At 35.8% G+C, this 12846-nt stretch overlaps 1 protein-coding gene across 2 annotated transcripts in view; it reads left to right on the top strand.

Moving 5' to 3' along the window:
* The window catches only part of PDS5A (PDS5 cohesin associated factor A), a 79902-nt gene that overhangs the window by 50953 nt on the left and 16103 nt on the right, over nucleotides 1-12846 (top strand). For both annotated transcript variants that reach the window (XM_062642426.1, XM_062642425.1), the window contains exons 15-26: nucleotides 596-644; nucleotides 766-905; nucleotides 2084-2199; nucleotides 2948-3053; nucleotides 4512-4672; nucleotides 7339-7462; nucleotides 8646-8804; nucleotides 9052-9120; nucleotides 9781-9917; nucleotides 10620-10743; nucleotides 11013-11217; nucleotides 11730-11844. In XM_062642426.1, the coding sequence (XP_062498410.1) occupies nucleotides 596-644; nucleotides 766-905; nucleotides 2084-2199; nucleotides 2948-3053; nucleotides 4512-4672; nucleotides 7339-7462; nucleotides 8646-8804; nucleotides 9052-9120; nucleotides 9781-9917; nucleotides 10620-10743; nucleotides 11013-11217; nucleotides 11730-11844 (1505 nt within the window). The remainder of the gene's footprint in view (nucleotides 1-595; nucleotides 645-765; nucleotides 906-2083; nucleotides 2200-2947; nucleotides 3054-4511; nucleotides 4673-7338; nucleotides 7463-8645; nucleotides 8805-9051; nucleotides 9121-9780; nucleotides 9918-10619; nucleotides 10744-11012; nucleotides 11218-11729; nucleotides 11845-12846) is intronic.

Genomic DNA, 12846 nt, shown 5'->3' with positions numbered 1-12846 from the left:
TTACTGTTATTTTATATTACTGGTCAGTAACTTTGGGAAAAGTTAAAAAAAAAAATCATCGGCATGTTTTTGTCTGCTTTTGACAGACCTTTTTTTGTTTTCATTTTACAGTGTACTTTGAGAGCGGAATATGTTGTGATGTAAAGCAATGATTTAGTTGTTTGCTCGAAAACAAAAGTTTTTTAGTATTTATACTGAAATTTTATTTCTAAGCATATTTTCTTCAAACTACCACAAACTTTAAGTAGAAGGGCATTGCTTTGGGGGTGTGGTGTGTTTTGGAGTTGGATATGGAGGAATTGTTTGGGGGTTTTTATTGAGGTTTTTTCCCAACAGCTTATTTTAATCTGTTATATGAATTAGTGAAATTTTTTAGCTTTTTGATATTGCAAGTTTTTTTCCCCCCTTATTCTGTGTGTAGTAGCTGCTAATGATGCTGCTATACTATTCTAGTGCTCATTCTTAAAATAGAAACATAAACCATAAGATTCCAGAGTAGACTGTAGTGCTGGAGAGCTAACAGATCAGCTTAAAGGTGTATTTGTGTAAGGGACATATCACTGATTTGTTCGTTTGTTTTTGCTGTTGTCCTCAGTCAGAAGCAAACAGTGCTGCCATGTTTGGAAAGCTGATGACTATAGCAAGTAAGTGCTAATGAGTTCTGTAAACTGTTATTGCAGCATTCCTGGAAATTTTATTTCTGTGAATATTGGCATACTGAAGTGGCACACTTTATCTTATGATGAATCGTGTTTAATCATACAGAAAACCTTCCAGATCCTGGAAAAGCACAAGATTTTGTGAAGAAATTCAATCAGGTTCTGGGAGACGATGAGAAACTTCGGTCCCAGCTTGAGCTGTTAATTAGCCCTACGTGTTCTTGCAAACAGGCAGATGTCTGTGTGGTAAGGAAATGGAAAAGCAAGCTTTCACACTTCAAATGTTTGTGCTTAAACCGGTTCTTTGGAGTTCATGGTCTCCTTTGGTACTTTAACATGATTTTTATTTTATGAAAATCAGAAAAATATACCTTTTTGGTTAACTGTAGAGATCATGGAAAATACAGTTTATGATCATAATCTTTCTTCCTGTTGAAAACATTAGCTTTATTCCTTCCTGGAAATATGAGCATCAAGAATGAAATCTAAAAGACTAACATAGTCTGCTGTGGTTCCTAAATTGTCTTCTGACACTGGTGAAATTTCTGAGTACCAACAAGCCAGATATTATACTCTGAAATTTGTACAGGGAAGGGAACAGAATGACCTTAAGAACTATGTCCACATCACTTGATATAGAAAGTATGTCTCCTTCTAAGCTAGTAAACTTTGTTCATTGGGAATGCGGTGATGCAGTTTCAAAAGGAAGGTTTCTTCCCTCTTCCTGAAAATAATTTAGCATAACAGAACAATTTCCTGGTTTGTAGGGTCTGCAGCATTCAGCCATTTAGGAGGAGGAATGTCAAGAAGTCATTTCTTTGAGAGATTTTTAGACTTGCGTTCAAAACAGAAAATAACTTCTTGTTCACCTTCTGCTGGGTTTGCAGCTGAATTTAGTGCTCTTGACATCTGGGGCATTCAGAGGGGAAAACCAGGTTTTTGGATCCAGAGCCAAGTACATAGGATCTGAACATCTGTTGTAGCAAAGGTAGTGTGCTTCTGCACATCTGCAAGTAGTACTGTTTTTTCATTGTTTCTTACGAAACCTCACATATACAACAGGGCTACCTACAGATTTATGCGTTACTCGTCAGTGTAGATATTTAAATTGCATCTACATTGCACTTAGGTGTCCCTTGACTCTGTTTTGGATCTGGCTTGCAATTCCTTAAGAAACTATGAAGAGCTCTTCTAAATGAAGAACATTTAGAAACCTAAATGCATCTTGCATTCAAATAGTTTGTAAAGCATGTCTGCTTTCAATATAATGTGATAAAGATCTGGAGCTAACAGCCCCCCTTAGAATATGTTTCACTGTATAGACAATCTGTGGTTAGAAGAAGTGGCTATATTTAGCTTATTCAACATGCTTAAGAAGTAATTAAAATGAGTACAATTCTTGTTTGTATCTAACATTCTTGTAGAGAGAGATAGCCCGGAAACTCGCAAATCCTAAGCAGCCAACAAATCCTTTTCTGGAAATGGTCAAATTTCTCTTGGAAAGAATTGCCCCTGTACATATTGACTCAGAAGCCATTAGGTAAGTTTCAAAGATCATACTAACTCATAATGATTGTAAAGATGATCTGAATGACGAGGGATAGGGGTTTTAAAAAGGGGGTATTTTCTTGGGATTTAGATTAATCTGTTGTAGAAGTAAAAAATAATACTTTTTAAAAATAAATATTTTATGTAGATGTCTTAGTTTCCAGCAGCCTGGGTGGCTGGGCTTGCAGAGGATGCAGTTTTACAGGGTTTTTTAATACTTCTTTGCAGTGTTGTCTGCAAATGATTTTTAAAAAATCAGTAGTTGTTCCTGGTGAAACTGCTATTTGTGGAACTTCTGGTGAAAATTACGATCATAATTTTCACATAATTAACTGCAACAGTCCTGCATATAGCAGTTGAAGTAATTAGCTTTTGTGGGATTGTGTAAGAGTGTTTGGATTTCTTTTGAGACTGTCTGGCAAGTTAATTGCATTCGGAAACTCATGCAACTGTGTGTTGAGCTGAATGCTGCCAACATGATGAGTTTTCTTTGGGGGTTTTAGTTTGTTTTATTCCTTCCCCCTTTCTCCACAGAAAAATTAAGTCCGTATAAAGCTTAACTCGGAAGAAAAAGGAATGGTTGAATACCTTGATTACAAAACAAAACCAAAAAATCAAACTCCACACAACCTTCCCCCATAATGAACTATTGTGTTCCCTTTATTTATTGTCAAAACCAAGTAATCTTTGTACATTGTCACAGTCATTTGCTTTTTTTCTTTTTGTGTCTGTTATTTCAGTGCACTAGTAAAACTAATGAATAAATCCATAGAGGGGACAGCTGATGATGAAGAGGAGGGTGTAAGTCCTGACACTGCTATTCGTGCAGGACTTGAACTTCTCAAGGTAATCTACATTAATGCACCTATAGTTTGTAATGGAAGGGACAAAAGTGGTATGACTAATGAATTAATGTTAGCATGGTTTTAATAGTTATTATTTAGATAATGACTTTTTCAATGTATGAATGTGTTTAGTTATTTAATACTTGAATAATGTAAGGAATGGTTGTGTTTTTTTTTAAAGAAGTATGGTTTGAAAAGGGTGCCTAGACTTTAAATACGCACATTAAAGCAGAAATTGGTTTCTACTTAGGGGAGTCATTTAGAAGAAAGTGCAGAGGTAAAGTGAGAGGAAGAGAAATGGGGAAATTAGGAGGGGTACATTCTTTGGGGCCTGTGTGATCCTGGAAGGAGGGCAAGCAATAAACTCAAGAGCCAAGTTATGTAGAGGGGAAAAAAGGAGGATGGAGGAACTTGTGTTCCCCGTGGTGATGAGAGATGGCTGGAGTAGAAAGAAGGATTTGAAATATTTGAAAAACATCTGTGATGGATTTGGCAGCTCACTGATGAGACATTACTTTTAACATGTTACAAAGGGAAGTATGAAAACATAAGAGAGAGAGAGAAGGGCAAGGTTACATAATTTTCTTTTCAGAAGTGTGAGTGAATGAGGTGGAGTTTATGGAGACACATCACACCAAATTTGGTAATGGCAACCATGGTAGAAATAGTTATATGGAAGCATGCAAAGAAGTAATGTAACTCGGAAATCTGCCAGGGTTGAAGATTCTGTTGCTGTGACATGGATATTTTTGAGAATGTTATTTCATTCATTGATACTCATGCAGGTGGGCAACTCTGATCAAAGAAACCAAGACAAATCCAAAGATTTCACAAAATACATGCAACTTTTCATTCTTCTCCCTACCTTACATTATCTGAAATTTACTTAATATAGTTTTGCTTTGGGAGAAGCTCTTGTTCTCTCTTATGTTACCTTGAATGTCTGCATGCTTAGTTGTTTTTGATGTTTATTCTATTTAACGGGGTGTGTTATATTTCATTAGCTTTAGATTAAAAGGCTAGTAATCCATTTTGTTTGTAGGTACCTTACCTTCCTCGATGTCTTTTCTGCTCAGAGACTATAGGTTCTGGAGAAGTTAAGATTTCAGTTCAGTTAAATTAAGTTGAAAAAAAACCCCATTCTTAAGTATTTTGTAATATAGATGAATACTTTTGAATAAGTGTTCATTTTAATAAATACATTTACATATTCAAGTAATGTAGTATCTTACAAAATATTTGGAGGATGGGAGGCCCTGAAGAACAAAGCATAGATTAGTTTATTTGAAAATGTTTATATCACATTCCCCAAAATGGACTTACTGAACGTAATAATCTCATGTGAGCATGTAATAGCTATTGATGATGATGGTAATGCTCATAAACAGCCATAATTTTGTTTTTCTGATGATTCAGTTACCGTAAATAAATACACCTTTGTTTTAATGTCTATCTGCAGGTTCTGTCCTTTACACATCCTACCTCGTTCCACTCTGCAGAGACCTACGAGTCTCTGCTTCAGTGCCTCAGGATGGAAGATGATAAGGTAGCTGAGGCAGCCATACAGATTTTCAGAAACACGGGTCACAAAATAGAAACAGATTTGCCACAGATAAGATCGTGAGTGTATTTCTTTACATGCTGCTTTTCATACCTAGATTTCTTCCTCTTGATCGTTTATTCAGTATGTTGCCCCTAAAATTAACTTTATAGTCTTGTAAATGTGAACAGCTTCTCTTCCATTATTTTGTATTCCTTTGCTACCTGTCTCTTCATTTTTTGTGTTCTGGGAATGTTTGTGTATTTATTGAAGATGATAGGTGGTACTTAAAACTCTTCTTATAGTAGGCATATTAAAAGCAGTGTGTAGCATGTTTCCCAGGTTACAAAATAAGCAACAGCAAGAATATGCTGAAGATATAATTCTTTGGCATCATTTCTACTCCTATCTGCCCTTCATGCAGTTTTTCTATCTTTGTAAGGAAGAAAAGTATAATCTGTGATGGCTCACAGCTCTGTTTGTTATGAAACAAGTTGGGAAACAAGATCCAAGAGCAGGCATGAATTTCTAACAAAGAATAATTGGCTCTCTGTAAGTCATCATTATACAATTCATGCTTTAACTGCTGATTAAAGTGGCATAATCTACTAGGTATTCACAGGCTATTGAAAACCTTGTGGGTAACATCTAAGACCTTAAAATTAGCCTCTTAGTAACTAACCGAGATTATACAGCACAGGTTTCAAATTCTTCTTTGTTGAAATAGCATCTGGAATATTACCATGCTGAATTGCATACCAGCGTACACATGAAGTTTTCAGGGAACTGAAGAGGCAACCTGAGCAATTTTTGTGGATTTGAGTCAGATTTTGGGCAAAAGAAAAATGTTGGAAGTTCACATACAAGACTCCTTTGAAGACACTTGTAGGAGTGAAGAGAAGAAAAAGCACAGCAATCCCCATTGCCAGTATAGTTCCTAGTATAGTTGTCTGTACTTCCAGTTGTCTGTACTTCCATACTAGAGTTTAGTCGAAACTGCACACTCCTGGGGTATGCCATCTTCTGTCAAAGGAGCTCATATTGCTGACGTTTGTTTTGGCTTCATGCCTTAGCAAGGTATTGCTGAAGTATAGTCTGGGCAGTCTCAAATAACTTAAAAATATAACTGTCAAAACGGAGGTTTAGCCTTTGGGATGGTTTACAAGCAAGTCAGGTTAATGTTCTGAAAGCCAAAACCACCAGGTCAGTGTGTTTACAGTGACACAAAAAGAAGTCTGAGGACAAGTAGATGTTCCAGATTTTATATTCAGAAATCTTTAACATAAATGGAAGATTTTATATAATCAGCAAGATAGTTTGTTTCAAGTGACCTGTGTTTTGTTATGTTGGTTTTTTTTAAAGCACTTGTTTAAAGCAAGCAGGCTGCTTGCTGTCCTTTGAAGTAGTTTTCACCAGCAGTAGCCCAAGTTCTTCCTCACGTGGACTGCCATATGACTCTAGAGTGATGGAAGCATTGGGCATGCTTAGATAGAGCCTGTGCACTATGTGTAAACTTGTAGATGTAAACATTTAAAGGTGCATGTAAACATGTCGGGTTTCACCTTTTGTAGGTCTATGTCAGTTGTGGTGTGAGGAGGTATATGGTGTGTAAATGGTGCATCAGTGCTTGACAAAGTCCCTTTAATGTGCCCATATTTACACTCTGAAAACTGTAGGTTAAGCATTGAAGCTTATTTTAACTAGCTTTTACTGAATTCTTTGCTATTTTGGTTCTTAATGCAATTTGTGGAGTCTTGGCAGGTTTGAGAAGAGACATTTTTCGTACTTCAGGATACTCTTAACATTTTTCTAGGAAATCTTCTGTTTGTTTTGGGGTTTTGTGTGTTTTTTGATGAAATTGTATGAGAATTCATTCTTTCAACCCTTCAAGCTGTTCTTCCACCTCATTGCTCATCTCAGTTATGTAGATTGTGTCAGTGAAGGCTGGACACTAAATAATCCATGTACTAAATGCTATATTGTTACTCTACCTCTCAAGAGCACAAGGAATTTTCTTTTAGGTGATTCTCTCCCTCAGACTCTTTCTAGGTAATTTTGTTTTCTCCTGTCAGTTGCTGGATGAGTTGTGTGGTAAACCTCATGAGTAGTGTCTCAGATGGTGACCTCTTGCTTTCCAGTGCTCTCATAAGTGGAACCAAACAGTCTCACCAACCTTGACCTGGGCTCTAGAGTGGCTTCTGCCCTGCTCTTGCCTTCCATGGCCTCTTAGCAGTAGATAGATTTCATGGAATTCAAATGCAAAAGCTCAAAACCGAGCAGTTGTTTACATGAGTATATGTTGCAGTTAAAGACCAAAGGTTAAGCAGTAAAGGCATATAAATATACTGCTGTTTAATGGTTACTCCTAGCTTTCATAGATTTCCTTCAGCCCTGTCACTTCAAAGCTTGGGTAATAACCCCAGCTGTTTACCTTAGCTGAACCTGTCAGTTCCCCCCACCTTCTATTTGGCTTCCTAAACTGCATTATTATGATCATTATCTTCTTTTGTGCTCGTTTTTTCCCTGTGGGCTTTTTTCTGCTTAAATGTGAACAGTCATATGTTCAACAAGTATTACTTAATACAATTCCATCCTGCTTTTCTCACTTATGATCATGATCTTTCCTGAACAGACGTCAAAGGATGGTGAATTTTGAGACAGTGAGGATAGATTTGTGTAGATGAAGAGCTTTATTTTTTTGTAGATTGCAAATTGGATTTCAAAATATTTTGTTTAATGTTCACAGAACACTAATACCCATTTTGCATCAGAAAGCAAAAAGAGGCACTCCTCATCAGGCAAAACAAGCTGTTCACTGTATACATGCCATATTTTCAAATAAAGAAGTGCAACTTGCACAGATCTTTGAGGTATGTCTTGCTTTTTTGTTTTTACGATCTGTTTCTGTTGTTCTTAATTGATACTACTAATTAACATTAATTCAGACTGTTTATTAACAGATAATTTATGAGGTTGGGAAACCTACAGGTGCATGATAGTCAAGATAAGCTGTTAATATTACATAGCAAATGATTAATGTTTCTCTCTTATAGTCAAGATTTTGTAGTATTCTGATGCCTGATAGATTGGGTATTCCTTTTTTGTCTACACAGGAAAAGTTTGGGGAAAGTAAGCTAAATATGCTGGAATGATGTGCACTAAATTCCATGAGGACATTTAGCAGATACTCAATGAGAGATAAAATCCTCTACTTTCAAACTTTTATTAAATTGCTTTGCTTTAAGGTCTTTGCAGGTACAGCACTTTCTTACAAAGGAAGCTAGTGCAGAATAACTACTTGACTCTTAGGCTCAGACATTAGCTTACTGCTTGCTTAGACAAGTTGTAAAGCAGAAAGTCGCCTTCTCCATACCAGAGGGTTTATTACTTTTCACTGTAATCTCTCAAATAATAACATTATTAATCTGCACTTGTAGAATATTTTAGGTCCTTAATCATGGCTATCTCTGAACCTGGTCATAATTCACAAGTGTGAAAAGCTTTGACTTCAAGAGTTTGGTCTCTGCTTAGACTTCTCTGAGAGTGCATGTTCCTTCCATAACACCAAAATACGATGTGAGGATGCTGGGTGATACAGTAGCACAGAATTATCCTGGTGATTGTTTCCTAGCAAAGAAATACTGATTGCTAATAGCAATGTCCCTAGTTGTTTCCAAGTGTTTTTTATTTTCTTCCAGTTGCAGTTACAATTTAGGTTTTCACAGCTCCTGAACAGAATTGAGTCAGAGTTTTTCCCATGTCTCCCAGGTCTGAATGTATTTCTCCATTAAAATGGGAAGAGATTGTAAAATTTGTTTTGCCCGTATCTCGTGAGATTTTTGGTTACTCTCTTAAATAGGAAATTCTTTCTCCATTTTTATTTGCTAATGTTATTAATTCTTATAGAAAAACTGTGAAACTCAGTAGCAATCCAGCAGGAAAATAAATTATTTTTAGGCATGCTAATTTACTTATTTATATATAGCTGAATATATAGCTTTTATATATATATATATAGCTGAATTTATTTTTTTTTCCCTCCCCTTTCCTCAGCCTCTTAGTAGAAGTTTGAATGCTGATGTACCAGAGCAACTTATAACTCCATTAGTCTCATTGGGTCATATTTCTATGTTGGCCCCAGACCAGTTTGCTTCTCCAATGAAATCTGTTGTTGCAAACTTCATTGTGAAAGATCTTCTAATGAATGACAGGGTAAGATTTTTTTTTTTTTGAAAGTCCTTATTATTCTATTTGCTTGTTGTCAGCTCTGTGGGGAGTAGAGCTTTTTCTGTTAAAGAAGTAAATAAAGAAATGTTCTGTAAATGGCTAGCACAGTGATAATTGCATTATAAAAGATCTTTGTGTGAAAGACAGCTTAGTCCTTGACTTTTTTCCATTTTTACTTCTGCATTTTCTGTATGAGTTGAGCCAGTTCTTAAACTTACATGAATGTCTGTAGTCAACAGGTGAGAAAAATGGAAAACTGTGGTCTCCAGATGAAGAAGTTTCTCCAGAAGTACTAGCAAAGGTGAGTGATCTGCTGTCAGTAATAATGCCTATATTTGAGGTTAAAAATCTACTTTTTTTTCCAAGTTGTGAAACAGAGAGTATAAAAATAAATCCATTTGAGTACTTTTGCATTAGTCTTCTTAGAATATGCAGTGTTGTGGAGTTTTTGTGGATTATACACACAGTTGTAGAGCTGTTCAAAGTTATGCATTTTGGTGTCTTCACTTACCAATATTAATTATGCTGAATGTTGAGAAAATTGAGGTTCAAAAGTTTGTTTTCCTTCCAAGAAAATAGATTTGACTTTACTGACTGTAAACAGAATTGAAATAAATTGACACCCAAATAAACTGTATTCATTCAGCTTTATAGGCTATTTACTGTGAACCTTATGGCCATTTCTAGAAATGTTTGTCTAGTTGCTCTTACCTTTAATCATGTAGCAAGTATCTGGCATCATCTGGCACGTGGTGAGGACACTGAACCATATTTGAAATGTCCTTATGTCACAGACTGCTACTTCCTCCTTCACTCTGTAAATAGGTACTGCTTAGTTCTGTTCCTTAAAAATAAATAGGCTCAAAAAAAATAGAATTCTGTGGAAATCCACAGCAGCAGGTTTTAGTGATTTACCAACTCTAGGAGGTAATTTCATTGTTGATTTGTTTGTGTTTGATAGGTGCAAGCAATTAAACTTTTGGTACGCTGGCTGTTGGGTATGAAAAACAACCAGTCAAAATCTGCAAATTCCACACTCCGGTTATTATCAGCTATGCTTGTCAGCGAAGGAGACTTGACAGAACAGAAACGGATCAGGTCAGATTTTGTTCCTTTCAGGCTACCATCAGTTTTGTTGTAGAATTTCAAAGAATATTAATTATTTTGGAGTTTCTTTAGAATTTTAAGGTGAGAGAAGTATTGGCTAATGGGTTGTTAGAAAACAGATCTGATTGGAATTCAGTATTAGAAGTGAAATGGCAGAACAAAAATAGGCTTGATACTCCTTTATTGTAATTTACTAATAATATAACTCTGTAGATATCTTGACAGTAAAAGACATACTAGGAGTAAAAGACCGGCAGGAGTGTCTTTGAAAACAACTGAGTGATGAGATTTAACACACTTGGGAGTTGGGTGATTTTGGGTGGAGCTTTTTTATGCCAGCAGTGAGGTAACTTTGTACCTCATCTTCATTCTGAGGGTGAAGGAAGGAAAGATAAAACCTGTGGCAGAAACATTACTTTCAGTTAGACAGTGATATGAAAACAAGAGACTTTACTCATTTCAGTATTTTACTAGAATCAGTTATTTTGTGGGGAAAGCAAGCACCTTATTTTCACAGGTTTGGTTGGATTAATTTAGCTCAATCTGAAGTTATAGAACTGTGATCTAATCTGACAAAGGAAAGCCTTAATTGCTCATTGATCTTAAAAAAAGAAGAAATCGTGACATGCAAGTAATTTAAGAATCATTGGGTGAGTTTTGTTTTGTTGTTTTTTTCCTCTCCTGTTTGTATAGTAAATCAGATATGTCTCGACTGCGGTTAGCTGCTGGTAGTGCAATAATGAAGCTTGCACAGGAACCCTGTTACCATGAAATAATTACTCCAGAACAGTTCCAGCTCTGTGCACTTGTCATTAATGTAAGTAACTGCATCTGAATTGAAGTGACTTTTAATTAATTGAGTTCAGAGTCCTTACATCTGAACTTCTCTTGCTGCTACACTGAGTATTTTCTATTTCTCATTGCAGCTTTTAAAAGTTCTCAAAATTTCAAGATACTTACTGTGCTGCACCTGTTGATGTTTTAAAAAGTCTCCTAATTCCACCTAGAATGCCTCTTTTATTTTTGTGTGGTTTTCTGTTTTAAACCCAAGATTTTTATAGTTGCGGTCTTTGTGTTTTGCTGTAGGATGAGTGCTACCAAGTGAGGCAGATATTTGCCCAGAAACTGCATAAGGCACTTGTGAAATTACTGCTCCCTTTGGAATATATGGCAATCTTTGCTTTGTGTGCCAAAGACCCTGTGAAGGAGAGAAGAGCACATGCCAGACAGTGCTTGCTCAAAAACATCAGTATACGAAGAGAATATATTAAGCAGAATCCTATGGCTAATGGTTAGTATATCAGTAAAATTGTTAAGAACAGTCAAATAGTAAACTGAAAGGAATAATGGTTAAAACTAAAGCAAATTGCTTCTGTAAAGAAATACTGAATAAGTTTAATTTGTTTCCTCATCTTTATATTAGACACATTCAAACCTTAATTTACTTGGTTTAGCATAGCATAAACCATAAAATACTTTTCTGTACATTGCTAAGAATTACACTTGTCAAATACAGTGTTGTTACTGTGGTAGTGGTATTGCTCAAAAAATAAAATGGTGGTATTTGATATTTGAGGCTTTATCACAGTGTTCCTGACGTAAGATTAAGTAGTTTCTTAGTAGTAAAACTCACTCATTTCTTTTTAATGATTCGTTAAAAGTAAAATTTGTAGGAAGAAAATGCAAGTTGAAATTTTTACATTCCACATTTGAAAAAATAATACTTTGAAAAAGTGTTTCTTGTGATGTGCATGTGGGGGTAATATAGATGATATTTATGATTATTTTCTTTTGTTATTGTAGAAAAATTGCTATCCTTGCTGCCTGAATATGTGGTACCATATATGATTCACTTACTGGCACATGATCCAGATTTCACAAAACCTCAGGATATTGATCAACTTCGTGATGTCAAAGAGTAAGTGCCAAATGATTCTAGAATTGTTATGCTGAGAATTTTTCCATGCTTGGAGAAAACTGATTAGGAAGAGAGGTACTCTTCACTTCGTCAATGACATTTTGCAAAACAGTAATTATGGAAGTGTATAACACTAACCAAGGGAAGAAGGCATCAACAATTGCTTAGCAGTATTTGTGAAAGCCCAAATGGTAGCCTGTAGGTCACACCATAGTATAGCAAATAAGTGGAGTTGTCTTCCCATAAAGTGAAGTAACGATTTTAGATTCTTGTATTTGTCTAGGAATACATGTAGAATTTCCCAATGCACTTACAGGATGCCAAGCAGTGTCAGTTCAGATATTATCAGATACAGAGATTTTCCAAGACTTGAAATCCAATTTTTTTTTCTTTTTTCCCCCTTATGCGAATCTGCTAGAATTCATGTTAAGTTTGCTGCTGACTTATCATTTGGACTGTATGCCTGCAGTGCAGCTTAGTGCCTCTTGATGTATTCAGCGCAGATCAGTGTACACAAGCCTGTCATAAAGAAGCATGTTCCGTACTGCTTCCACTTTGAGACCTTCTTGTATGCCTCAAATAATCTTTCATACCTTAAGTATAACTTCTGTATTCCTTTGTGTCTTGTAATGAATTTTAAAAAATAGTTAAGTTTTGACACTTTCTAAAAGTTGTTAAAGCACACAGACACACACACAGACACACAGATCTTTGGGTTCAGTGTTTTGGGGTTTATTTTTGGTGGAACTGTGAGCACTGTTGCTCTTACAAAGACATGTATAAGCACATACTACAACATACATCATCAGAAAAGCAGTTCATACTTTGTACAGATAGGTGAGTTCACATCTTAATTCTTTTTGCACCTTCACCTGTGAGGGTCCAAGCCTGATTCTTTCTTTAAATGAAAAAATTTGTTTCGATTTCTGAGTTACTTGTCTCACAGCTAGTCAGAATCTGAAGTCAGTGGAGACTTCTTACCTAATTATCAAGTCTGCATTT

The sequence above is a fragment of the Pezoporus occidentalis genome, unplaced genomic scaffold, assembly GCF_034315485.1.
Source record: "Pezoporus occidentalis ecotype Australia unplaced genomic scaffold, CSIRO_AGI_Poc_V1 ctg71, whole genome shotgun sequence".
NCBI classification, from domain to species: domain Eukaryota; kingdom Metazoa; phylum Chordata; class Aves; order Psittaciformes; family Psittacidae; genus Pezoporus; species Pezoporus occidentalis.
The sequence above is the reverse complement of the archived record's forward strand: the minus strand, read 5'-3'. Positions and strand labels throughout refer to the sequence as shown.